Source organism: Astatotilapia calliptera, chromosome 1 (assembly GCF_964374335.1).
Source record: "Astatotilapia calliptera chromosome 1, fAstCal68.1, whole genome shotgun sequence".
In the NCBI taxonomy this organism is placed as follows: domain Eukaryota; kingdom Metazoa; phylum Chordata; class Actinopteri; order Cichliformes; family Cichlidae; genus Astatotilapia; species Astatotilapia calliptera.
Window position 1 is genome coordinate 6,102,284 of NC_137422.1, and position 27,618 is coordinate 6,129,901.

A 27,618-nucleotide genomic window follows, 5' to 3' on the forward strand; every position below is an offset into this window, starting at 1 on the left:
GAGTGTAGTACAGCAGAAGAGTATCCACCGACCTGCAGCACCGAGCCAGCCGACCTGCAGCACCGGAGCCGCCGACCTGCAGCACCGGAGCCACCGACCTGCAGCACCGAGCCAGCCGACCCAGAGCAGGAGCTTTTTTAACAGAACAGCACAGGGTAGCAGACTTGTGTTGTGTCTACAGTCATGTCCTTGGCAAATAAGCACATCGTAGCCGGTATTGTACGCCCCACAACCCCGGACGCCAAGCGGGCACTACCGCGGGCCGTGTACATGAAGCGTTTCCATGTAAGCAAATGGAAATGCGTACAGGATCAGCGAACCAAGACGCTGGCGGTGGTGCACGCATTGCTATGTATGGAGTACGTGTGCTGTGTAATACCAAAACGTTCACAGACTCGGTTTATAGTACGTACGAGACAAACTTTATTTGGTTTCATGTACAGTCTGGGGTAGTAACAACAGATGTGATCTTTCCGTGACCAACAGTGTACAATTATGTTCGGGAGATCACATTGACAAAATGGAGACATTCACTCAAACACAACCACCGTTCTGACTCCAGGGCTCTCCTGATCGGTGCTAGTACCAACGTGCACCCACACAGGTCCGTTAAGGTGAACCATGCCTGTTGCCGTTATGAAGACAGATGCATCTCCTCTGCATATCGTCAGCCCCCCACGGACCTGATCGGGGCTTCCCGCCCTGCGCGTCTTCACATTAGCTGGAGGTTGAAACCATTGTTCGCTCACAGGGTTAAGAGAAAACCAAAACTTGTCATATTGTAAATCCGGGGCGATGGGGCGTATGTAAAAGTCCACTATCATGGAGCCATCTACCTCATTGTTCACCCCAGTCTGTGGTTCGAGTTTCGTGTACCCAGGCCTTTCCATCACCTCTAGTTCTTCGGCCACCAATCTACCATTCGGTTCTATGAAGTTAGAGGCGATAATGCATACGCCGTGGTCGCGCCGATCGGGGTCCGCGCCGGCAGTGTAGACGACACAGGAGCGTTCGTCCTTGTTAAGGTGCACTCGCAGTTCATCACGTTTAGCTGGGCCTTTTGCAAGCGAGTCCAGGTTGTCGTTCACCACAACGTCGCCTTTTGCCGTAATGTGGTACGTGTCTCCCAAACGCACACTCCCACTGCATGTGGACACTACAATGTCGGTCGGCAATGAGGTGAGGTCACACCCGAGTGAACATGGGTAGGCTTCCGATTTACAGAGGTCGAGGTGGATTCCAAGCTCCACGCGTCCCTTGACGTTAATGTCATCTATAGGAGTATTGCAACCCGTACCTCTCGGGCATACTTTAACGAGGAACACATCACCATCGTATGTCTTGACAGGTACCGCGACCTTCGTGCCCATGGTTTCAGAACAATAGTAGCACTCACACAGGTCAGCAGCTGGCTTTATTCTTCATCGGCAACACGGCTGTGGGTCGGCGAGAACCAGATTTGCTGTGTGTGTGTGTGTGTGTGTGTGTGTGTGTGTGTGTGTAACATTGGCATTTGTTTACTCAGATCCAAGGCAGGCCAAACGTCTGTGTTACAACCTACATGCAAAAGACACACATTCACAATATACGGGTACACACGTCTGTTTTATTTCCAAGTGTTTCAGACTTTACAGCGTTTGCAGACCCAGTATCCATCATCCCTGCATTTGGCACAGGTGAATTTCTGACATGTCGCACAGGTAAACCTGCTGCGCTTCCTGTTGCAGCTCTCTTGCACCTGCATGGCACAATGGAAGATCTGTGCTGAGAGTCGAGGGAGGTGTGAATGTGTGGCATATTTTGTATAGATACGGCAGGCATTTCTGAAAGTTTTAACACAGAGGTTTGGCCTGCCTTGGATCTGAGCAACTCCGAGTGAGCAAATGTAAATGTGCCAGGCCTCAAGGATAATGGGTGGTTTGCACAACAAAAAACCCGAGGAGAAACAAGCTGACGACCTGTGAAAATCTCAGCATGGGTGATTAACACTTCGGGACTTGCACCAGAAAATAAAAAAGCCAGTAATTCTAGGGGGGTGTTGGGTTTAGGGAAGTTACGCAAATTTGCGCAGGTTAGTAAACCTAGTGTTGAAGCAGACCGTGTAATTGATTGTGATTTTTTTCTCGAATACACACACAGGAGACCGCTTCGTCCAGTTCACACCAGTTCACACCAGTTCAAGCCCAGGATTCCGTCGAGCTTCACTTCGTTCAACACACAGGTAAGAGTGTTACCTTTCCCACGTTGTCAATCCGTAATGCAGCCAACACGTCTCTCCAGTTGTAATAGAATGTAGGTTTGAAGCAGCACGCCGTGCCTTTAAAGCACACTGTGTAATTGTGATATTCTCCAATGTCGACTTGTGGTATTCCAAGGTCAGGTGACAACTTTATGTTGAAATAGTACACGGGTCCAGCTGGCGGTGGCTCTAGGTACAGTGATTCTGAGCTCAGCATGCGTGACACAGAGCTCGACTGGTTGAACAGCAAACACAATATGCAAGCCGTAGGGCTTGCTCCATATGTGTTCGCGGTGTCGTTGTCACACCTCGCGACGTCGGCGTACGCTTGAGGTGATATCAACGCTCTCAGCGGCCGGCGTTTGCCGTCGGCTGCGCTGACCAGCATGCCTTTGCAGTTATGTGCGTTTGAACAAAATGGCAAACGTTGATCGTTTAACATTTGCAGTAACAGGTCTCTATTGTACGTGTGTCGAACGAGGGCTCTACCCGGTATAGCTCTCTCTGCGAGAGACGCCATCAGGGGCTTGGGGTTCTTAGCCAGCAGTTCCATTATGGTCAGCACCGGAGTGCAGCTTGTGCACAGAGCCGATCCCTGAGTGGAATCACACGCACACGGCTCGGACGCGGCGTGCGTGTCATGAAACAATACTTTGATGTCAGATGGAGAAATGTGTCTGCTTTGCGACACTTTGCGCAGTACACGATGTCTGATCTCCTGTCTATAACGGTCCACTTTGCTCACGTCGCAAACGCGCCGTGTGTCATCCGCCGGGCAGTCCGCCGCAGATCTCGTCTTTGGCCACAACGTGCACATTTCACGACGCTTGCCGCGTGTAGTCTCTCGTGAACATTTGACACAAGGCTCGCCCGCGCTACGCCCGGCCGAGCATCCGGCACAGAGCCAAAGACAGCACACTTTTTCCACAGCATCCTGAAAGGTCGAGCATATCCCGCACACAAAGCGCGACATGACCTCACACGACGTGAAGTGCGGCTGACTTAAGTACCATGTAGGATTGCCTCTTAAACACATGCTGCAAACTCTCACGTTGCAGGGACACCGAAGCTTGACGCCTGCTCTGTGTCTGTCTTTGCTGCTTTTCACCAAGGTCACCCGACACACTAGGCACTTCGAGTCATTGCTGTTGTGTTTTTTGTGTCCGGGTTTACCCAGTCGGCCGCTCCGCGTGTCTTTGTAGCTCGTCGTAGATACGCGCCTGTACAGGTTCGTAGCTTTGCACACAGACCTGACCAGAGCGTCTTTGCGTTTCGTCTCGCAATCTCTCAGCAGCTCTTCTGGAACCCGAGTCGCGGACAACGAAGCGTTTTCGATGGCGAACCGAGGGCTTTGCTGTGCTCTATTCAAAGCACTGTCGCTGGAGCCCATGCCTGTGATAGATGACATGGTCTACGTCCCCGGGGCGGAAGGCTTCCGTCTGACTGAAATTATGTCGGTGGCCCCGTGTTCAGATCACAGGTTCAACTTTGCTCACAGCGTACACGTACTGCTGCAGCGGACCTCCGGTTCGGCAAAGGTACGCTGTCCTTGTGATCAGCGTACAGACGGCAAAGCCGGTGATATAGTGCGACGAGTCGATCACGTGAGACACGACCGGGTCTCCGCGAGAGCAGCAGCATATCGAGCGCGATCCGGAGGCAGGCCGCTATGGGCCTTCGAGATGAGCCAAGTCGTCACAGCGTACAGATGGATATTGAACCATCGCAGCACGGACTACACCAAGTGTTGCGACGCTGTGGTTGTGTATCAGATACAGAGATCCAAGTGGCTGCCTCCGGGGCTTTACGTGTACAGAAGAAGGCCTACGCACTTTGGCTGCACAGTGGACAGACCCGTAGCTGTGATTGAACAATTCAACCTTAACCGAACAGCCGTCGACCCCGAGCTGCCGAACGCCATAACGATTGACATGTTCCCGGGCTGCGATAACTACAGCGCCATGTACATTGTGACGCGCAAACAGAGTAGGCTCACGCCCGAGTACGGCAATAGGATATTCGGAGAGGCCGCAGCGTTGGGTATCGTGGAGTCGGTGCATCCACCCGGATACATGTCAGCCTCCGAGCGTTACGAAGTGGCCATCAGGACAGAGAGGATGTATGTGTTAGACCTACGGTGGAAGGCGTTCGACACCAGAACGAGATGCGTCCACGCCATACCCAGGATCAAAGGCATGAAAGCCATCTTATGGTCTAACCACAACGGCGATGTACAGAACACAGAATGCAAAGTGTTGAGTTGGCTCTTTGGCCACTCCAACGAATTGCCCTCGGACGTGCAGATGGTAGACTACACTGCCGAAACTCTCGGAGTCCGGTATATACTAGTGGACATGGACACATTCACCGGCGTTTTACCGCAGCCTCCTCGCGCCGGCATGTCGTTTTTCACACACACACATTTCACCGGCGATTTAGCCACAGCTACGGCCGCAATCGGCCACGTTACGGGCCCTAGAAGCAGGATGGGCTCGCCTTGTCAAGGTAAACCGCTCGACGTCTGGTACACGTTACCCTCAATGGGTTCGTGCCATCCAACGCCTTACACTTGTGGCGATAGATACGCAGACGTGAACATAACAGATGAGATGAAGGCAGACTTGATCGAATGGACACTCAAAACAGACGCCGCTGACTGTCAAGGCCTTGCCGTTCAGCACACACTGTATTACCACTGGGAGACCGCTCAGTACAAGATGATGTTGTGTCACACTGTACCAGACGCAGACACTTCGCTTAACATGTTCAGGCTTTGATCGTCGTATTGTGCGATACTCTAAGCTGTCTCCTTCGTTTGGAAATTTGTGTGTGTGTGTGTGTGTGTGTGTGTGTGTGAATAAATTGCCACTGCTGGGGCTACCATCAGACAAAGACTGAGGTAGTACACCATCAGGCAAAGACTGGGGTAGCACTATACACTATTTATAAAGCACACTATCATCTAGTCCATACTGTTTCATGCTTTGTATTTCAGGACAGTGTCATGGCTCAACAGGATTATGGTGTTACAGAGTGGAAGCGCATTGCCAAAGCGCTGCATTCTGGAGCCTTGCACAACGACGTGACTTTCGAAACGACCCAAGACGCTCTCAACCATCTGTACTATTACCAGGAGTCATACATGGCCGCGGTCAGCGGCCATGACCATGGACAGTATCGTGATTTCTGCTACATTCATAAAGACAAACCGTGTCGCACTCATCAATGTCAACTTAAATTGAGTGTGTTTTTTCCCGGGGTAGCCACTGACAATCGATGCGCATTGTGCAATGGCGTGACAATGGCCCCGACCGCCGACGGAACCGTCGCCTACGGGATCGAGAACGGAAGACCGTGGTGTGAGATGTCGGATTTGGAACAGTTGTCTCTGAAACACTTGGAACACTTAGCTGTGTACCACACGCCATATTTTGTGATGTTGTTTCTGGGGTCAGTGAAGAACAAACGACACGTGTTACACAGCGATCAGGCGAGCAGGCAGGAACTGGTGCTTGTCATCTACAGCAAGTACGGGCACGGAGAGACGCCATTGACCTTTCACGATAGACAGAATAAGGATATCACTTTCCTAAAGCTGTGGTGGAGATACACGAACCGACAAAGCTCTAAGGTACTGAATCTCAAGATCCCTTATTATCTTGAAATGCCCAACACCACAACCCACGGCACGTGGAACCCTGTACACGACAAATTTGCAGATAGAACACCGGAGCCCCTCTACTCGTTTGTCAAGAGTGCGTGCATATGCCGCGACGTGTGGTGCGAGGACGACGCGTACAACGCTCCGCTATGTTCGTCTCCGACATTACAAAGCGTCGCACGTGCAAACGACAACTCTGTCGTGTATTCGCTACAGACACCCGTGCCTAAGCTTCACATCAATACAGTCTTGGACGCCACTGTGACAACGTACAACACCAGAGATTGGGAGTCCTTAGGTATGTCGCTGCCGTGTTGCAAACCGCTCGCCCCCAGGCTGGACTCGCTGGTGTTGGAGGAGTCTGTGGACTGCACCGTGCTGTCGCTGCGTGCAATTGTATCACTACACGAGATCTGGATTCCTCTCGAGTCGTGGCTGTCGCCGGAACACTGTAACGACAATCCCATTCTACCCGTGACCAGGCACAGGGTTGCCGCGGGCGTGTTGGGCTGCTTCAGAGATATCTACGAGAAAAACACAGTGCCTCCCAGGCAACTGTATGCTACCCACCGAGACTTGATCAAGACGTTGCTAGTGAACACGCGCACGTGGGACGTCGTGTCTCTATTACCCTATGTCTGTATGAATAAGATGTACAGGGCAGTAAACAGTGCGGCGGACGAGACGAGCCTGAGGAAGGCCTGTTGTGGGATAATGGTGCAGATATTGCTACCCCTCACCGGTGATGTCGAGAGTGCAGTGGACAGTTGGTGGAGTAGTGACGCGTCGGACAGTGCCGATACTATCGAGTCGCAGTTCTTACTCTTGTGCAAAGAAGGCTTCCGTGATCTGAGCACTTGGGACGCGTTACAACCCGAATCGTTTGGCGTCCGATGCATGTCGATAGTGGACGGCGGCTATGTCTGGCTGGGCGACAGCGTGACGGACGACAGCGTTATGAGAGATCGGCTGTCGGAGATCGGCCTGACCGAACCTGTCCGCGTCACCGTCATCGAGATACCACCGAAGCAAACCGTGCCATCTGAAGGATCTCTCACCGCGCCGATCCACAGGCCTGGCACAAGAGTGCTAGAATGTTTCAGAGGACTGGCAAGTGCACTCACAGTGAATGCTATGTGTGTGTCTATGCCCAACGACATGATAATACGCCGACATGAATTCCGTCGTAGCCAAGCTAGTAATAATGCCTACCACGGACCCGGTAAGAGGCCCTTGGCTCCTGACAGCGGCAGCGATCCGCAGGACAACGGCAGCGCTCGACCTAAAATGTCTTATGTTGAAACGCACACCGATGAGCCCATCATCATAGAGCTAATGAACTTTCCCCATAACAACGACACCCACAACATCACATTTCCAAGTATAGGGGACAACGTTGTCCCGAGCGAGCCATGCCATTCCATCAGCTTTTCATTCGACAGCCGCTTGTTTGACACTGGGACCTCGCTGGCGGACGTCGATGATTTAAACGCTGGATATCCGCTGATGGCACACATCGAGGATCTCGATACTATAGACGCTTCCGCGCTGATGCTGCACAACGCCACAAATCATTCCTACGACATCGTTGCTCCAATGCTGAACATGGAGGTAGACGGCGAGGAGGTAGACAGCGAGGAGGTAGACGGCGAGGAGGTAGACCCCTACGATGTAACCTCTTTTGATGTCAACACCATGATCTCGAGCTTGTTTCCCAATGTAGCGGCCGACAAAATGCATGTTAGAAATGGCGAAGACTGTGACATATTGGCTTTGAGTAACACAGACAAACGCAAGAAGCAAACGGTGGCGCCACAGTGTGAGCAGATGGGTGGTTGCGATGACACGCCAGCGGGTCCGAGTCATGGAGACGACCAGCCAACCCAGGCCGTACATGACGTCCGACTCGAGAGCCCTGTGAGCGGTGACAGTGCACGGCGCGCCCAAAGAAATCCACTGCCGACAGACGACGCATCGGCGATCGAACTACCTGACAGTGTCCTGTACCCAAGCGAATACACATCGGACGAGCCAGAAGTACTGCGTGCTACAACCGAAGCCGATCTGAGGTTCTTAGATAAAGTGCCAAAATGGAGGTCTAACGGAGTGCAGTACAGTCACCTGAACGATGCACGCTACGGGACGACGCACTCGCCCTACTTCACAATGGCTTTCACGACAGCCTTCGAGATCCAGAAACACAAAGGCTATGCCACTAAGCTAATGCTAAGGAAAACCCCCGACACGCCTCAAACCAACCCCACCGTGGGCTTAGAGAAAGTCGTTTGCACGCACGGTTGCGATGCCAACGCTCAGCAGGCGTCCGATGTTTACAGAACAGCTGTCGAGGATATCAACTCGAACTACATTATGGGCATATACGTATGTTCTAGACTGACGAGAAAATTTACCCGTCCGAAGGAATTCACCTACACACGATCGGATATACCATCGGTGACAATAAACTGCAAGACGGGCGCTAGGGTATACTACGCAGTAGATCTATCGAAGCCACCCGAGCGGGGGTTTCGCTACGTGTGTCTACACGTCAACGAATTCCCGATCGGCATGAGAATAGATTCCATTCTCGACATCAAGAGCACAGAAGCCTTGTACTTGGGCCACGTACTGACTACACAGAACGTCGCCGGGCTTTTGATCCACAGGATTTTCTCCGAAGACGCAGAGTTATTGGAGACTGTACTGGACATGCACACGCGGTTGCAGATACACCCGTTTGTGGCAAGGACATTCGCCTTGCACCTCATGAAGATGCCCTTCACGGACACAGGCGTCACCGGGGCCTTTGTCGGGGAGCATGTGGGCGAATGGAATTTAGGGAGTCCAGACGGATTGGCAAATATGACCGACAGCCAAAAGTGTACGCTGGCGTACCACGTCACCACTTGTCTTATCAAAGCACAAATCCTCACAATGAGTATACTCGGGTTTCCCCTGTTGAGACTACACCCTGGTAGGATATGGAGAGACGGCGCGCGCTTCAAAGTGGATTTGCTGGCATGTCTGCTCGATCACATCACGTCCAAACTGATTTCGCAGGTCTGCGTGCGCAAGAACGCGAAAGAGGACTTTGACAGTCCCATTGCGCCAGTGCCGGGTGGTGTGCGTGCCATCACCGACACGCTCAGAACGTTAGACCTCGACCGATTTGTACCTCAGTGGGAAAACCTGCCCGACGATTACGAAAACGACGTTCCCGATGGCGACATAGAGGTTTTCTATAGTATGTATGAGCAGTTAACACAGCAAGACGTGCGGGACGTGCACATATTGTCTCTCCTGGGTGAATGCGAAACATATCAGCCTTTCACTGTACCGACGGCAAACTGCCGGTCTGCACCGTTTGCGCCGTTTCATGTGCAAATACACAATCAGTACGTCAAGTGGAACAAGGTCATAATAGTCGAACCGGTACAGGCAGCGGACGCTCTGCCACTGCCTACGTTGATCCCACAACATTCATCGAAAAATAAACAACGTTCTTCTTTGACCACACGGCGTCGTTCTTCGACCACAACGAGGATTCCTGCACGTGAGCCCAACGAAACCGCTCCTGCTCAAAGACAGCTTCCTGCGCCAAGACCATCCAAAAGCAGAGCCCCCCGCAGGTCAATTTCTACACCGACCCCAGCCGTGTCACAAGCACGAGCATCCCGCCAGAGAGCAGATGCCGTGTCGCTACCACGAACACCACCTTCCCTCGAAACAGAGCAACCTCCCCAACCCGCATCGCCCGTCCCTGACACTGAGCGCAATCATAGCTACGTGCACGCATTGAACTGCGGTGTTGACTATATGAACACACGTCACAGTGTTTATTACGACTGATTTGTCTCCCTGTTCACTTTGACCAGTACATGTATATATGAATGCCAATTTATGCGCGTGCACGCCTGTGTGTTTGCTTTAATGCTTTAATGAGTGCCACAACTAGTCCCTGCTGCACTGGGTTTCATTTGCTATATATATATATATATATCCACAAGTGATTTTTATTCTTGTCAATGTGAAAATGAACATGTTCATCTCTGTACATAGGGCAAGGGTTCTTTATTATACACACACAGATTACATTTGCTGTATGTCTACGAGTGCTTGGTTTTTTTTTTTTATTGTACATTCAAGGACCGCTCAGGGCATTGTTGCCCTAATAATAGGTTGGAAATGATTATTGTCAATGTGGAAATAAACATGTTCATCGCTGTACAGAGGGTATGAGTTCTTTGTTATGAACAGAGAGTTTTTCCCGTGGGCTAATAAGATGAAATGTACTTCATCCACCGAAAGCCATCTCTCCGGTGTCATAAGCAGAGTGTACAAAGCATTTTCACCGTCGACTTTATTGTCATTAAGGTACACTGTAAATTCTCGGTTCTGCGCTCTTTGCGCAAAGATATGAGCCGCCGTTTTTCGTACCAATATATCTCGTGCCTCGAATGAACATTCTGGCCCCAGGTCCAATAACACCGAAGCGGTGTGAAATCCACAGTACCCGTCGCTTTTCACCGGTTTCACTGCAATGTCATTCAAGCGAAGATATTCCTTCAAGGTGTCACCCACGGGTATCGATCCCCGTGGTGTAGGTTGATCGCTGATGACACACCAACCGCGCTGGGTCAAATGCAACGCACCGTGGGGCCGGTTTACATAGTACGGATTGAACACGTTGTATTCGCTTCCGTGCGCGATCACTTGGATGTTCAGCCCAAACATACCTCCGACTATAGCCGTTATAGGGACAAACTCACGCTCTCTGTCGCAGATTTCACGCAGTTGCACAATATCGTTGCACACCGAAAGCGTACTGTGTTGACTTGGGAGTCTTTTCACTATCAAATGTACCATAACTGCGAGCGTTTCTGGTGTCCTGGGCTCGCTAGTAGCATGGGACCGTTTAGTCGTGAGCACCCATAACGCTTGTATCAACCATGGATAAATGTTGTCGGCGTTCACGTCGTGGTGGTCCTTGGACCCCCGTACACTGTATGATGTCCGACCTATGTTTGTCATGCAGGGATTGTTTATCACGGGATCGTCATTTACTGTGTACTCCTCTTTGTTCGCAGGGGCCAGCTTCGCCAAGAACGCGTCCTCCTCGTCAAACCCCAGATTCTCGACGCTGTCGACCACAAGTCCCTTGCATACACAGTGTTGTCTTGGTACGACGCCCTGGGACACACTAAGGTTAGCTACACCCATTGTCAACATGTCCACCTCGACGTCAACATCGTGTTGATGTGTAGTCTCCTCACTGGTGGTTGTATTTGGATTTGTCGTCTCGTCGATCGGCTTGTCCGGTGTCGACACGAGACCCTCGTCGACTGATTCTGCAACATCCGTGAAAGTAGTGTCACCGTCCTCCAGTGTGCCACGGAGCGATTCTTCTGTGTCACCGTGGTCCGTACTACTACTGTACACGAATAGCGAATCGCACCACAAATCAAAGTCTCGGACGGTGCCGTCCACCAGCGACGTCGCCACGGGTCTAATTGTGTCTGCGCTCAGTTTGCCCTTAATGCTGCTGTGAAGACCGTACGCTATGTTACCCAGGTACTCGAACTTAGGCCCCGTAGTAGCATCGGCCTCGCGTCGACTGGCTCGACCGTGATGTTCGGCGAACCAACGGTCTCTGCTTTCTATAGCCATCTTCACGGTTGCCGGTAGCAGGGCCGTGCGACGTACGTAAGGCAGCTGTGTCAGCATCTCGGGCACGTAAAGCTGCACCAGTCTGAGGCGGGTGTGTTCGGCGAGCATGTCCCGAAACACCAAGCGCGTGGCCTTTGACATTTCCCCGCTCCTGTACTCCACGACTGAGTCGGCCGCGTCGGAAATGTCAAACGTGCGACACAGGCACTTGTCGGCGTCGGACCCCGACTGTAACAACTTGCTCCGTAACGTCGGGTGAGCGTATATAGCCGATAGATACACCATGAGATACCAAGCCGCGAAATATAACAGTCCTCCCGAAGTAACGCAGACCAAGTCGCACGCAAGAGCCGAGGCGACGGCCTGGCTAGACCGAGACAGCGCCGTGACCCCGCACGCGGCAAAGCTCAGCGCTAAAGTCGAGCTCAAGAGGCGATCGCACGAGCTATCGCCTCGACCTGCAAAGCAGGGCACGAGTCCGCGGTGAAGCGCTTCGACGATCGCCCCTCTGTCGCTCTCCGTCATCACCCCCAACGACACGAGATTCCCCAGTGGACCTAAGAAGTAAACGTCGTAGTGTTTGCGATCCACGTGCCAACACGGGCCTGCTGTCATGGGCAGGAACCGTTGCAGCGTGCGTTCGGGTAGGCCTCTCCAGCCCCTGGCCAACAGTTCAAGTAAGTACGCCGGGCTCGGGGCGACCGGAATGGCCAGCGCTCTAAATAACTGGTAACAAGCCCTGGTGGAATTCACAAACACGGGCCACAACTCCGTCGTGTAGCATTTTCTCCCAGGCGGCTCGAACGTCAGTTGATCTATCGCGTTTTCCGCGACTCTGGGGAAACACAACAGAATGGCTAAAGTCACGTCCTCCGGGTCTTGCGCTCTGGCTTCCATGGCAATCGGAGCCACGTCCATCACATCCACTGCAGTGGATATGTCGGCGTATAACTCTTCCGTTACCTTATCTGTGCGACGCGACAGCTTCTCGCCAGTGGAGTATCTAGCGTTTGCGCGTATTTTACTCTCGAGCTCGTGGTCGGGTTCGTACGCTTGACTGGACGACGACGGCGGCGGCGGCAGCGGCGATTCGTCGGACATCTCGCGTGCTCTCGTAGATACGTGGTCATTTGCGAACATAACCACCAGGGCCTCTGCGTCCTGTTGCTCTCGAGGCTTGTACACATGGTATCCCACGGAATGCGCCACCGTAGCCAGGGCCCAGTTTTTTAAGTTTTCATCATCGGACCCGGGGCACTCTCCAAAGTTTATGCCGTACAGAATCCAACATAATTCTATCACGGCTTCGTTTCGCACAAGCCAATCGCCTTCCCCAGACGCTTCTACGGCGGCACACTCTATTAGAAACGCACAGGAGGCCAGAAGACGAGCTCTGCACAGTCGACACTTTACCTTCGCTATAGCAACCTCTGCTACGCGGACAGCATGCACAGCGGACCAAGGCGTGTAACCCGACAGTCTCATTGAGCGGAGCACGAGGCGTGTGATCGCCGTGTGCTCGTTGCCGCACGCGTCTCCACAATCACGCAGATGCGTGAACATCGGGCATCCTCTGGCGTCTTTGGCAACGCATTTGTAGTCGTAGAATTCTTGCGCCCAACCTAACTTGAGATCGTTGTTAGTGTCCAGTGTGTCCTTGCGTTCCTTCACCCAGCTCGATCGCAAGATCACATGCAGCACGGGAGCCAGCATGGCATCGCATGCGAACGCACCGAACAAATCCACGGCCCAGGATAAATTGTCAGTGTCCGCCAAGTAGTCGCGAATCAAGCCTAGCAATCCGTCGTCGTTCTTCTGCTCTATCACCATTCTGTTAAGCTCGGGCAGAGCGATGCATGCCAAATACGCGCCCCGTAGCCGTAGAATCGAACGCAAGCATTCCTCGGGCGATGACAACCAGGTGCCGTTGGGTGGTATGTCTTGTAGATGTATGTCCCCTTTCAATTCAACCACAGTGCTGTCCGCCACGTACCACACGGCCGTGGTGGATGACTTCGCCACTGCCTCACCAGAAGCGTGCTCGCTGATCCCCGCATCTACGTAGGGTACCATGGCTCCGGCTGTGGCTTGGTCCAACGACACGCATATCGCCCCACCTTTCCATTCGTAAAACCCTTGTCGTATCGGTTCTTTGCATACTTCACAATCCACATCATCATCATCATCATCATCCTCCTTTGGCCCTTTAGGTATATCCAACACCAAGTAGTCACACTGACTGTCCATGATATCGTTGCCTTAAACAATCACATATACAACAGAGGGGTTATTAGTACATGTCGGTAACGTGATCTCCAGTACCGCTCGCACTTCCACTCACAGGGCGCGTTTCCACTGCGGCATTTCGGTCAGTGGAATTGAACGCAACCCTGAGTTTTCACCAATTTGCGTATCTGACACACAAGCAAATGTCTCTCGTGTAACAGCGTCTTGGCAGAGAGCGATCCCACACCAACTAACGTGTCTAGTACCGCGAGGTCGCTCCGAACGTCCAAGTACAGGTCAGACATGTGAGAATCCGAGGCGCATTGTTTCGCATCCAGGTCCAGTCTCTGTCGCATGTCTTCCAGCAGTACTTCGAGATCCTCTTTGTGAACACCCTGGTCCCGGGGAACGCGTGTCAATTTGAGGTTCAGAGCGTTCAGTTTCTCAGCGCAGTAATCAGCCACAGAGCGCGGCGCCAGGCGCTTCGACCTGTCGATTATGCGGCGTATGTACGCTCTGGCTTCACACCAGGGTTCTCCGTGTTCAACACCGGGTCTTCCCTCGGTGTAATTCAACAGTTCCATCACCGTGATGTCTTTGGACACCTTCGCGCACATTTCGCGCCAAACTTGTATGTATCGCACATACAGATCAGCGTATCTGTCTAATATCAACCTGAGCGCATCTGCGTCGTTGTAGCAGATGTTCAGGGCATCGTGTACCGCGGCGATGTCAGCCGTCGTAGACTCGCCGTAGGACTTTGGCGAGCAGGCAGCTCTCGTCGCGGATAAGCGTACCATTTCTCGAACTAGGTTATTGCGACCTAAGGCCGCCTGCACCATGTAGTACAGACGCTCATCGCTACAGTCTACTTTGAGCTCGGGGTATCTCTCCAAGACTTTCTTGAAACCCGCCATGAGTTCTGAAACGGTTTTCGTGTAGTTGTCTAACGTCCTCCTGTACTTTTCAGCCGATGATTTGCAGTGAGCATCGTAGGCCTTACACCGGTGGCACGCTACTTCGTCGTTTGACTTGCGCTCTCTGTGGTAGCTAGAGGTGTTATGTAAATCGGCTGGTGGCCACTTAGCAGGCTGCCACGCGATCTCAACGTCCCGATCCACACTTTTGTCCGGCTGATGATGCAGTTCGGATGGCGAGATGGTCATGGTTACGTCGCTGTCGCTGTCATCAAAATTGAGAAACGGTCCGCTTGCGTTTGGCTGCCCGTGTGATTCAGCTGAACTCATATCATCATCGTCATCATAATCATAATCACAATCATCACCAACATCAACATCATGAGCAGACCCTTGGTTGCTAAATGTCATAGACTCTTCGCATTCCGGCGATTGTCCGTCTGTTATTGACACTGCGGTTTCCTCAACCGCTAATTTGTATTTATGAAACACAGCATCAATTGCACTAGACAGCAAGGGTCGCAGCGACCCGGAGTAGTCGAAATCAGCATGTCGCTTCCAAAGAGAAGCGGAGACGCCCGTAGGTTCGGTCATGATGGTAGCGATAACCTGCCGGAGGACACGAAACACAACTCTGTGATCATTCACAACGGCAGACCCCACAAACGGCCGCCTCGTATGCATGATAAATACATAACGTATGTGTACACGTGCCTAAAGCGAGGCAAGCTACAGCTTGTCGACAAAGAGTTGTCACATTTGTTTGGACCAAATAACACCGTGTACCCTAAGCTAGATCCCATCTGGATGGCGAGGTTTCTAACTAGATGCAAAATATTTTACGATGACTATGTCAGCAAACACATACGCTCGTCTAGCTCCGTGCTCTCTAGCGACGAATTGCTGCTGTACGAAGCGAGAACGGCCCGCAGCACCCACACCGTGGCGGATGACCGCGGGCGCATTGTGCGACTTCACAACTTTGCAGATCCTTACGAAACCAGAGAATTATCGTGTGAAGAATGCGCTCGTTTTGAGGAGAGCACAGTCCTGTTTGACAATGCGGCGTTTGTGAAGCGTGCCGATCGAGCGGTTTTGTCTCTGGTCCTATGTGACGGCTCGCATCGGTCCCTTCACGAGCCGTCTGTCGGTATCTCGTGGGATGCGTATTTCACAGTGAAGGAAAAAGACATACGTGGATTGGAAATGGATTCTGAGTTCGTGTACACCGCAGACGGCGTGTGTCTGTATATGATGGTGGCCTCGTGGAACACGTCGGTGTGTTTGGTGTTTGACAGCTCTTGTCGAACCGATACAATTCGGACACTGTGCGCTTTGGCCCTAGGCGATCCGGAGCTCGGGAGCGCTTTCACGCTGCGGTGCAACATACCAGAAGGAGTACGAGATTTGGACCTGAGAAGCATACAACCGTTGCGGGCTGCCGACAACACCCTAGTTAAGCCAAACATAGGGCACGTCGATCAATGTCGGCGTGGGGATGCGTCGAGTGTACAGAGAGGCCTTATGTGTTTAGAGGAAATGGTCAGGGTGCCGGCGGGATTCTCGATCGTAGCCGAAAACGAGCTAGTTGTAGTGTTGAGACACATACTACGAGACGCTGTCATCGTCGTGCCCAAGGACACTTGTTTGGAAACGAACCGGACCGCAGACTGCCCTGATTCTGTCGTACCCGAGGGTTGTGTAACGGAATGGTTTTCGTGCAATTACTCTTCGTTTGTGATACGCAGAGGAGTCACGGGCGTGCCTCCGCTTGCTATATCCACTGCGCAGATGAGCGGTGACGCTCCCACGTGTACCAACGGCACATCGGCTAAAGTGGCAACGCTACGCGTGTTCCCAGCTACACCTTCCAATCGTGTAGCACCAACAACACGCCGTGGGTTTCGCGGTTATGCGTTTGACCACGCGGTGTGCCTGTTGCCAGGCTCTATGTCAATTGTAACCCAGAAACGATTGGAGATTCCCAGTTGCATTGCTATCATGTATTCAATTCTTGCGTTCAGAGGCCTGACTCTGAACGACAACACAGAGTTGTCAAACACTCCGACTGGTCTTCTCTTTGCCTGGAATGTAGAGTTAGACGAAGCTAAAGTTATCACGGCGACTTATCTGTCGTTATCCGACTCGTTTGTCCTGCCTACCGACAGTACGTTTGAACTAAGGGTGGAATCGCACGGGAGCTTGATGAAACTACGCAAGATGCTATCCGCTAACCCCAGGCCTTTGGTTTCGACCGTGAGACTGCATGTGCCGGGTACCGAAAGACCAATGGCACCTGACATAGAGCAAGGTTTGCTCGACGCACAAGAAGCACTGTACTTTGAAGGCAAAGAAAACGGAGACGCTACTACTACTACTACTACTACTACAACGGCCGAACACGCTCAGGGGGCAACGGATCGCGATGAGGACAGAGCGTCGGATCGCGTTCTACCTTTGACAACAACAAAGCTGAGATTTGGATCGCACATGATTCCGACGGGACACTGTGTGTTATTTGGCCATGGTGTTGATGACAGCAAGTGCTTTGCACGTGTGACCGTTGGTGTACGCACATTGGGTCTTTTGAACGTAAAGATATTGAGAGCGTGTGGGGTGTTTCACAAGAAGCACGGGAGCGGGAGAGCTGTGCTCCACATACCTCGGACAAAGGGGGTCGTTCCAAGACCCAAATGGCTGGGTGAAGACACGGTGTTAAGCGACGACCTGTGTGTGATCGAACTCAACGGGAGTCGCGCCGACGGCCTACCGGCTCCGTTGATGGAGCAAACGGGTTTCTTCTTTCAACTAAATTATTCCCCGTCATCCCCGTACGAGCGGGCGCAACAGACCGCATCGGAATGCCCGCCGGAGGTGACGATGTCCAGGATCGAACAAGCTATATGCAGCGACACCGCCAGAGGCTACGAGGAACAAAGACTCGTACGCCTATTCAAGTCTGCGCACGCGAAATACGAACAATGTCTATTTGACGTAGAGACGGAAGAATGCGACGATCCGTCGGCGTGTCGACGAGAGACGATGTCATGGATCGTGGCGGCTAAGAGACGAAAACCTCCGGGGGTACGCGAGGAGAAAGCCGTCATAGGAGACGGTGAGTTTTTCCCTTTGATCCACGTCGCCGTGGACTCGGACCGCGACAGGATCGAGGAAGAGGAGCTGCTATCGTCTCCTCTAGCCGAATACAAACTCCACCTGTCCCGTAAGTCCCAACCGGGACGGCACGCGATGGCCCGAGCCGACAGATCCGTGGGCGAGTGCGGTTGCGCGTACGAGGCCTGTTTGGACGAGGCCGTGTTACTCGGACACTGCGTCAGGGTGACCGAAACGGCGGGCGCTAAAAGGAACTTCGACGTCAGTGCGTGTTTGACGTGTTTCTACAGATCGGTGCATCCCTGCGTGCCCGACATGAAAGTAGGGGACATCGTGCTCGATTACGAATTCGTGGTGCACGGTAGAGGCCGGCTTCATCCAGTGTATGCGCTTCTTAGTCATTTGGCTCAGAGTTGCAGGGTCAACTGCCTTCCCTCGTATAGACTGATAATCCTGAGTAGGCACAGGGGGGCGTCGGTATGGACCAGGGGCACGGACGAGACAAACTCTCGCATGTTGCGAGCCAACACGGTGGGCGCTTTCCTATGCGCCCAAGATCACAGATTGGCCACGCTACTCGCGAGATGTTGCAACCCGACGCCTTTGCTCTGCTCGGAATTCTACAACGGCTGCGGCCTATTGCCTCGCGGGGACGAAGAAGAGCTGCTTCGGGCAGCGTATTCCAGAACCCTAGGACCGGTGTTTGAATTTGAACAGGTCGACGCTTTCCCGGGGAAAGTCACCACTAGCTTGGGCGCGTGGCGTTTTCTGCGACTGACGACGACATCCTCAGATGTCAAGCGGTTCCCGGGTATAACTGTTGTGGACGGCCACACCGTGGCGTTCGCCTCGGAGTCGCCGTTGTTCTACCTCAAAGGCGAGGGTCCTTTGGTGCAACACTTGGAATCGGTCGCGGTGATAGTGGACAGTAGCTCGCAGTACAGGACGGACGTACTGAGAAACGAGACACCCGACTGGCCAGATCCTACTGTCATACAAGACCCCATAAGACGTAGGCCTAAACACGCCGTCCTCGACGAGATGTTCATGCGGAACGGTTACAGGGACCCGTTGGAGGTATCTAGTGTGGAGCGAAGAGCGTGGTCTTCGCTCGTATGCGCGCAATGGACTTTTGTCAAGCGCCGCGACCGCGGCGGTGTGGAACGCGACTGGGAAAACGAGTATCCTGTGTCTCAGAGCCTAGTCAGCGTAGGACCTAAGGACTCAGGCGTTGCTGCTATCAGATGGCTATGCGGAGCGCCACCTGAGCGTTTTTGCAACGGAGTGGCAGCAACGTTGCAATCCGAGGGCAGCGCGCTGGATCGCATCGAGTTACATTCCGAGATGGCTCGGCTCAAAGACCCGCTCGTGTGGCGAGGCTTCGACATCTTGTGTTCGCGCGTGATGGCCTGTCCTGCCGAAAAGCTGTGGTCCACGGGTCTCTGTACAGTATCGAACCACGCGCTGGATGCGTTCGACGAAAGATCCACGGTTCCCGCGGCGCACCTCGTAACGATAGTACACTCGAACGAATGGTACGCCCGTCCTTTGGGCACCGGCGACACGGCCGTCGAGTCTAGCCTTCTGTTTTCTGACGCGCAGGTTTGTTCAGCCGCGGAATTCGTTCACGCTTTGGCTCGTGTGATGCTTTCCGGGACCGTGCACGAAGAACTGGAGATTAGGTGCTTTCGCCAGGGAGTTTACGCGTACATTCAACGCTCTGTGGCTTGGTTCGCCAGAGCCGCGGGGCCGTTTAGGTCCCGTAACGTGACCGTGTTTACACCAGAAGCCGAGCGTGACACCAAGCCGTGGACGCATACCCTCCCCGCGGCGGTGGATGTTTTGAAGTCCAGCAGAAGCAGTTACATCGTATCTTGTACGTCTCAGTGCGCCGAGAGATCGGACGTGAAAGCGATGCTCGCTAACGGTGTGGCAACCGAGAGGGTGAACAGCTTCGGTAACCTAGTGTTGCACGCGGATCGCAAAAGCGTACAGCTCTCACGGCAACAGAGAGAAGCCGGACTGCATGTAGCTGTCGAGACTCTCTACTGTGACAACGCATCGCACGGCGCCGAAACCGGCGACGACTTGGACCGAGTGTACATTTACTGCGATCGTTCACTGAAGCGTTTTTGTGAATTCCACAATGTGCCTAAGGGGATACGGGGACCTGAACTGTGGGCCAGACCTATACCCTGGTCTAAGACCAACCCGTCGGCTTTTTGTTTCAAAGTATCTCAGTTGAAATACAGATGGGAGTCTGGGCTCGATGAGCCCACGCAGGTTCCCGTTCGCGACGCCGGCGCTGTCCATTCTCAGTACGAGACGCAAATACACAGGTGGCAACGGTGCGCCTCGGACGGCATGCTCGTCCCCAAAAAAGCTAGGTTTTGGTATTCGGTAGATCACAAAAGATCTTTCGCGAGAACGACTGAGCGCTCTTCGGTCAGCGAAGGCGAATCGTGTGAAAGCGAGGACTCCGACGGTCGCCCTCGGGCAGACCCGAGGCCCGAGGACTCGGATTCGGTGACGTTGGGCTGCGAGTGGTACGACGAGGCTGCAGCTGGTGTGCTGGTACTCAACTCTCACATTGCCATCGAGTTTACATACGCTACCCCTGCCACCGAGGGACACGTGTTCTTCGACCCCGTCCACAACAAGGATTACGCGGGAGTAGTGCAGTTGCAGGAGGACGGGAAGTTGATCAAGTTCTACAAGCCGTACAACTACAGATCTCTCACCTGCGACTTGTACACCGTTCTGATGTACGGATGCGGGCTAACGCCGGTGTTTGCGAAGGAGAGTGGGATCGCGCACTCGGATGCCGCGGCTGACAATGTGCTGAATCTATCCCTGTGCGCCGTGGCGGTATCCCATCACATAACACCAATGGCCCGCACCCCGTGCAGAACCGTCGCAGTTGTTACGCCGGGAGGTCGCGAGCAAGCCCTAGCAATCGCCAGAGACATTAACCGTGTCGTCGTGGTGACAACGCCTCGTATTAAGCAAAGGGGAATAATTGCGGCGTACTCCTTCAAGCGGCTACCCGAAACGCTAGAGACTGAATTCAGAAACGTGGCTCTCCCTAGTAGGGCTATAACGGCAAGGTTCAGCAACTGTCCGTGCCCCACGGATTTCCTATGCCGTGTCGGCGTGTCTCTGTACAGCAAACTGATGCAACATTGGCCGCATCTCGCCAAACGAGGTGACGTGAAACACCCTACGAGTTCGCGAGACCCGAGATGGATGGGCCTGAGTTTGTGTCTCGCCGAGTGGGAGAGGAAACTGTCGATAGCGGACAAGTTGGCTCCGGGGGCGATAGAGTGTGCGCTTCGAACGCTCCGTCGACCACGCTAGAGCTTTACGACATGGCCTGTCGAGGCAGAATAACGGGAACGATCGACCCCAGGCTGATAGATTTCACCTCGTCCTACAGCGAACCCAAGTCCTCCGCGCGTACTCCGGAGCAACCGACGGATAAACAAGTCGGCGAGTACACGCTGTGGCTTACGATCCAAGCGCTAGAGAGATCTCACTTCATGCTGTCGAATCAAGCTCAACCGATCACGTTGTCGGCGGCCGTGGACGTCTACAGAGCTTTACTGCGGGACTTTGTGACTTGCTCTATAGAGGAGACCGTGGCAACGCTGGACCTGTTACAGGGCTTTTTCATAATAATGCTACGGTATCCGTTCATGCCAGAACTGTCGGTGGACACCAAAGAGTGCCCCGAGTGCTATTTTGAAACCGAGATCACGATGGACTCGTGGGAGCAAGTCAGGAGGCAGATTTCCTGTTGTCACTTCACGCTCAGACACGAACACATACCTTACGCGCGGGACGAGGCGCGACAAGCGAACGTGAATTTTCACATCGACGGAAACGGCGAAATGTGCCGCCTGGGACCTCGTAGAACCATGTTCATAAATCAGGGAGCCGACGAGGGCGAGCGCGTCGCGAACCCGGGCAAGTTCGTCGAGCAGATAGCGATGCTTAAGAGACGAGACGAAACGATTAAACAGAAGACGATGGGCAAAGAAATATTCCATCAGCTTTGCTTGCACACTCGAACTCTCCGGGAACTCGAGACGCCTCGGTATCTGAGCGCCTATCCCATCGCGTCGCTGTACAGGTTTTACGGCTCGCTGAACAGAAGCAGACAGAGAGCGCAGCTGCTCTCGGACCACTACGCACTGACACCCGTGGACAGGACCGCGGTGTCCGTGAAAACGGAGGACCTCCGCATGAATCTAAAGTCCATCTCGACGACCGGCAACAACGACAAGCTACTGTCGTACGTGTGCATGGCGATGATAGGACCCCTGCGTAGATACAACCCCAGGTACGGATGCGTGGCCGACAGAGTCGTGCTATTCAAACACCTGACGGCGTCCGGCTTTCCCGTGGAAAGCGCCTCGATGCTGGTGAAGAACGTGCTATCGGTGAAGCGCTCGCTCATGGTCGAGTCGACCCTGGACGCGGCCCTGGAGTTGCAATTGCGAAAAACGCTAAATCCTACAAACTATAACAGAAAGGTGTCGGCTCTAATCTGGTTATTCTCGCACATCGCGGCGTATTGCACGCTTCGTCAGCTGGACCATGGACACGTGCGCATGGGGGACTCGCCCGACGAGATGGACGCCGACGGAATCTACGTGTTCGACCAAGACCACGTCGGGATTAGAGTGTCCGGCGGAACGCCGGCCGCAGCAGCAGGCGATCGACGCTCAGTGCCCTGGGCCTCGGCCTACATGCCCTTCTCACGCATTCTGGAACTGCTTGCGTTGCGGGATTGCGCTAAAGAAAGACTTTGTTGACAAGATATCGATGTCAGAACCCGAACATTGTTACGATACACTCGTTCAATGCGGCTACATGCCTCTGACCGTTTTGGTGAACATGAGATGGAAACGAGACGTGTTGGAGAAACACAACGCGGCGCTGGCGGAAGACCACGCCGTTCACATCGAAGACCTTAGGCGCGAGTACGAAGAATCGAGACAGTCGAGACGGAGGCGCAAACCTTCGACCGAGCGAATGAAAAACACCGTGAAGTGGAAAAGGCCGGTGTCGGCTGCCAAAACGCCTAGAAGACGGCCAAAGAAGAGGACGGGCCGATGCGGCCCGTGAGCCCCACGGATTTTGCCGTTGTGCATACCACCCCAATATGTATACATACTGTGTGCATGTCTAAGGGTGGAATTGTTGTTTGTTGTACTGTATAACATGTATATGAACATGTATATGAATCTAATGGTGATGACAATAAAGACAACAAAGAAAGTAAAAGACACCAGTCTGTGTTCATGACACGATGCTTTATTTTTTTTTGTCTTTTTTTTTTGCTCACTCGCTCACACATCGGGTAAACATCATAACGTAACATGACATTACATAACATACGGCGTGAACTCTAACACGGCGTGTGTAGGTCGAGCATCCGACGCGTAACTGTCACTTTCTGTCCAACTCGCTCGCCCTCGTCCTCGTAGTATCCTCCGTAACACGGGCCTTTTCGTTTTCTCGACGAGAGCCTTTTGGTTTGCCGCTCGGTAGCACGGTCGGAGACGGATCCTTTCTCCGCGGTCTCCTCCGTGTGCTGTGAGCGTGGGTCGTTGCATTGTCCGCCATCTGCGAGGTCTCTGTCGTCCATCTCTTGCTGTAATACTGCGTTTGAAATGTACGTATCCAAGATCGCGCTGACCGCGGTAGGTAGCCTCTTTCGCTTGTCCGGGTTCGTCAGATGCACTCTCTTGGCGAACGCCGCGTCGTTGGCGTGACGATGCACGTGCGTGGATAAAGTGGACCACTGATTGTGCTTAGTTGTAGTTTTGTCAAAGAACATGATCACCAGATTTCTGTTGTCGAACATAGTACCCAATACACGATGCTTTAAATACGGGAAAAGGCAGAGGGAGACCATGGCCACCATCGTGTAGAACCCGGTGCGACTTGCGTGCTTGTCATTGTATTTGCCGGCCAGTTTTCTCATGAACCGGTTGATTTTACCCTCTTTGCAATCGAAGAGAGTCGACACGGCCACGGCGTTGCCGAACGCCGCGTCGCGAATTACGCTCAGATGTTCCCTCGAGCACCTCAGCGGAAAGGCAGACCTAAATGCTACCTCTTTGGCAAGGGACAGGGTAATGGCCATCCAGGGCGAGCACAACACTCCGATAGAGGTGCTGGTTGACCCTCTATCGTAATGTACATGGCGGTACTCGTCGGAAAACTCCCGGGTCAATAGCGTGGCGAAAAGCGCCACCGTCACCGGCAACGAAGCCGTCAAAATCATCTGGTTCAGGTCCGTGTTACGAGGCGGCGCTGTGTTCTGTCCGGACGTGTACTCCAGGCCTCCGTATCCCAATTCCAGGCTGAGGTCCCTGGACGGCATGTGGTACGAGGCTCTGAATTCCACTTGCGGTTTGCGGAACACCAGCAGTTGTTCGACGGGGCACTCTGGCGGAGGCAACCTCTTACGTTTCGTCCAGTCCACCATGTCGCGCACCAAGGTACACCCCGGGCCGGAGCACACGTGTCTACTACAGTGATCGTGACACACGTGTCCTAGGGCCTCGCTGCTGCTGAACGTGCATGCGTTTTCGACGCAATAGCTCACCCACTGGGGATCGTCTATTAACCCCATAGGTAGGAGATTCGCACCCGGATCCCTCGATCCCATCGCCGTCTTCTGTGTGTCTGCCCTTCTTTTTCCTGTCCTTTTTTTTTCTCCTGTCTTGTGTCACGATTCCTCTGTGACCGTTGCATGCACGTTCGCCGCGATTGCGATGACGCGCAGTTGGTTCTGATCGCACTTTGTCCGTGTGTTTTTGTGCTTTCGTTACAGGCGAGTAGGGGCCAGAGCGCCGATCTGATCTTGGTAGACGAGGTGGGATTCGTCAGCTCCAAAGTGCTACTAGCCGTTCTCCCCAATATAGCGTTCAGGGGACGTAAACAAGTGCACATCACCAGTCACGTCAACAACACCCCTTGGTTGAATAAAGTAGCAGACATCCGAGGGGACGACGGGGAACCCGCCTATCACGTTGTATCGCAGAGCTTCAAATGTAAACACCACGCCAGGGACCCGGACTCCACCTGCGTTTGCATGGGAATCTACTGTCCACAGCACATTTCCGTAGACAGCCATCTGAAGCAACTGATGAACATAATTGTGCCTAGGGGCTTCGAGAGCGAGGTGACGGGTAGCAGCAGCACGTCCTCTTCGGACACCAAGAGCGACACGACTACTCCGTTCGAGGCTTGTATCATAAACAAGTTCCTATCCAGCAACTGCGTGGAGTTGGAACGCATGGTCCAGAGTAGCGTGGCCAGGGCCTACATATGCATGGACCCCACGTTCGGCGGAGGCTCCAAGTCCTGCGCCGGAGTGTGCTGCGCCGTGGAGCTAAGCGGCGGACAATTGGCGGTGAGTGCGGTCGTCTGCTGACAAGCCCGACACGAGCAGTTCGTCGAACACGTAGTCGTAATCCACCTTAGCCCGTTGTTGTTGTCGTCGTCGCGAGTCTCCCTGTGTGTCGCCCTGAGGCAAGTCGTCCGCGTGGAAGTCTAGCAGTGTACAAATGTAAGCGGTCACCCTGGCCTCCGATTGTAACGTCAGCGAGGTTTCGGTATCCGCAGTAGAGCACGACACCATGTCCATCACCTGAGCCCACGTTCCGCACGTACACTCTAAACCTGCCAATCTCATCATCCACCCCGTGATGGCGGTGGAAATGATTACGTGCAGATCGCGTCGCCCCCGCTCTCCCTGACTTTGTAACACAGCCATGTATCTCAGAGCACCGCCGCGGATGCCTTCTACGGACGCGAAAGACGCCAATGTCATATTGTCGTAACTGAGAAAATTACATTGGGCTATGCAAACGTGCACGAACCGCTTAGGCACTCTGTTGCCCAACGCCAGGGTTATAACGTCCGACAGCGTACAAGGCACGGTGGGCCTGACGAGCTCCGCGGCGTGACGGTGCTGCGCCTTGTACGTAGACGCCAATTTGTCGATCACTAGGATCCTGGCAGGGGAGTACGAGACCAGTTGAGCATACATGGTCTTAAGTTGTCCCAAGTCCATGTTAGAGTAGAACGTCATGTTGCGGCGGTAGGCGGTGAACACGATCATGAATTCGTAGTGCGATATCACATAGTCCCACGGAGCAGCGAGCAACTGGCGGATGTCTCTTCTGCACATCTCACACGTATCGCAAAACATTGTGTGTCCGCAATCTACTCAGACCGACAATGATGTGTGTGTGTCGATGTCCTTTTCTTTTTCTTTTTCTTTTCCCTTACAGGTGGTGGGCTTAGAGGAGTTGGAAATAGCGGACCTGGATCAAGTGACTCGCGTGTACTCGGCTCTGCTGTGCGCTCACGTCAGGCTATTGAAGGTGCTCATGCCCAGAGTCATGTGGAAGGAAGTTCCTGTGGTTATAGTATTCGAACAAAACACGTACGTCAACGCACTCGTGGACGTGAAGAACCTGATGGAACAATCGCTGTTGGGTTCGGGGTCTTTGATCAAATTCTACAGCAAATGGTCTCACGTCAACAACAAATACATGCTCGGGAAACACGTCAGCGCCAAGACCAAACTCGACATGGTGCTCAGCGCGGTCTCCGGCATATGCAAGGGTGCGCTTTGTTACTGCGACACCGTGATGTCTCTAGGCTGGGCCGTGCTTTCCGAGGCCACGAAGAAGACCAACGCTGTAGAAATGACTATGGGCTACACCAAGGGTGCCGGTTCCAGCAACCGAATGGGTTCGACTATGAACGTGGGCATGTACAAGCGATCTCGCAGGGGTGGCAATCTCCCCACAGCTATCACCTCGAGCGTGCTGGAGTCGCACGATGTGATATCGTTACCGGATCACAGGTTGACGGACAAAATGCACGCGGAGCAGGGCAAGTTGCTACTGGGTAAACTGAGAGAGGAAATGTCCATGGTCACCATAACAAAATCACAGAAGGGCTTGGATGTCGTGAGCACGGGCGGCAAAAGGTCCGTGGACGGTCAGTACACCAGAGACGACATGATTTCAGCTTTCCTTTTGTTGTGTCACACCAGAGAAGAGTTACAACAAGGGGGCGAAATGGTCCGTGTGCAGGGCGAAGTGTATTACAGGTGAACGATAGACTGTGTGAACCTTTTGTTGTTGTAGAGTATAGGAACCACACTGCCTAATTCATATGTCACATCGAAATAAAACGCTCGTTGAGCACATCGGTCGGTCTTGTTGTGTGGTTTGTTTTTTTTGTTTGTTTTTTTTTTTTGCTTGTGTGTCTGACTGTAGGTCGGGGATCCGAACTACCCCAACCCCGAACTACCTAGGTCGGGGTTGGGGAGGGGAGGGGGATTATTAAGACTCATATATTCCGAACGGCAAAGACAGGAGCCACAAGTATCACACGTTAACAATAACCTCGGTGAATCGACAGGGAACGATATGGCAACGTTACGCCTTTCGTGTTTTTGCCGTGTTGCGATGTTACTGTGCGCCTTGTCCCTAGCTACGGCTCTCATTACAACAGGTATGTAGTCACTTGCAATGTTTAAGTGCAATGGCCTGTATTGCACACTCTTGCCTTTGCTTTGCTTGAACGCTGTCCATTGCACGCCAAAAGTAAGGTTGTCACCTTTCGATCGTACCCCGCTGTGTGACTACTCAAATGTTTTTTCTTGCCATCAGATCCCAAACACGTAAGCGCGACGAGCGGACAAGATGTCGCTCTTCACTGTGAGGGTCTGAGGCGTACCAACGGCAACCTGATCGCAT

The 27,618-nt window shown here is 53.2% G+C and overlaps 1 protein-coding gene and 1 long non-coding RNA gene across 2 annotated transcripts in view; both read left to right on the top strand.

Annotated features, from left to right (window-relative positions):
• The window catches only part of LOC145428891 (uncharacterized), a 205,096-nt gene that overhangs the window by 10,488 nt on the left and 166,990 nt on the right, over positions 1–27,618 (top strand). The gene's annotated exons all lie outside the window — the stretch shown is intronic.
• On the top strand, positions 2,122–27,508 carry LOC145429170 (uncharacterized). Its single transcript, XM_080302256.1, has 4 exons — positions 2,122–2,221; positions 10,988–11,105; positions 24,672–25,253; positions 26,137–27,508. The coding sequence occupies exons 3-4, from the start codon at positions 24,933–24,935 to the stop codon at positions 26,968–26,970; spliced, it is 1,155 nt and encodes a 384-aa protein (XP_080158382.1). The 5' UTR covers positions 2,122–2,221; positions 10,988–11,105; positions 24,672–24,932; the 3' UTR covers positions 26,971–27,508.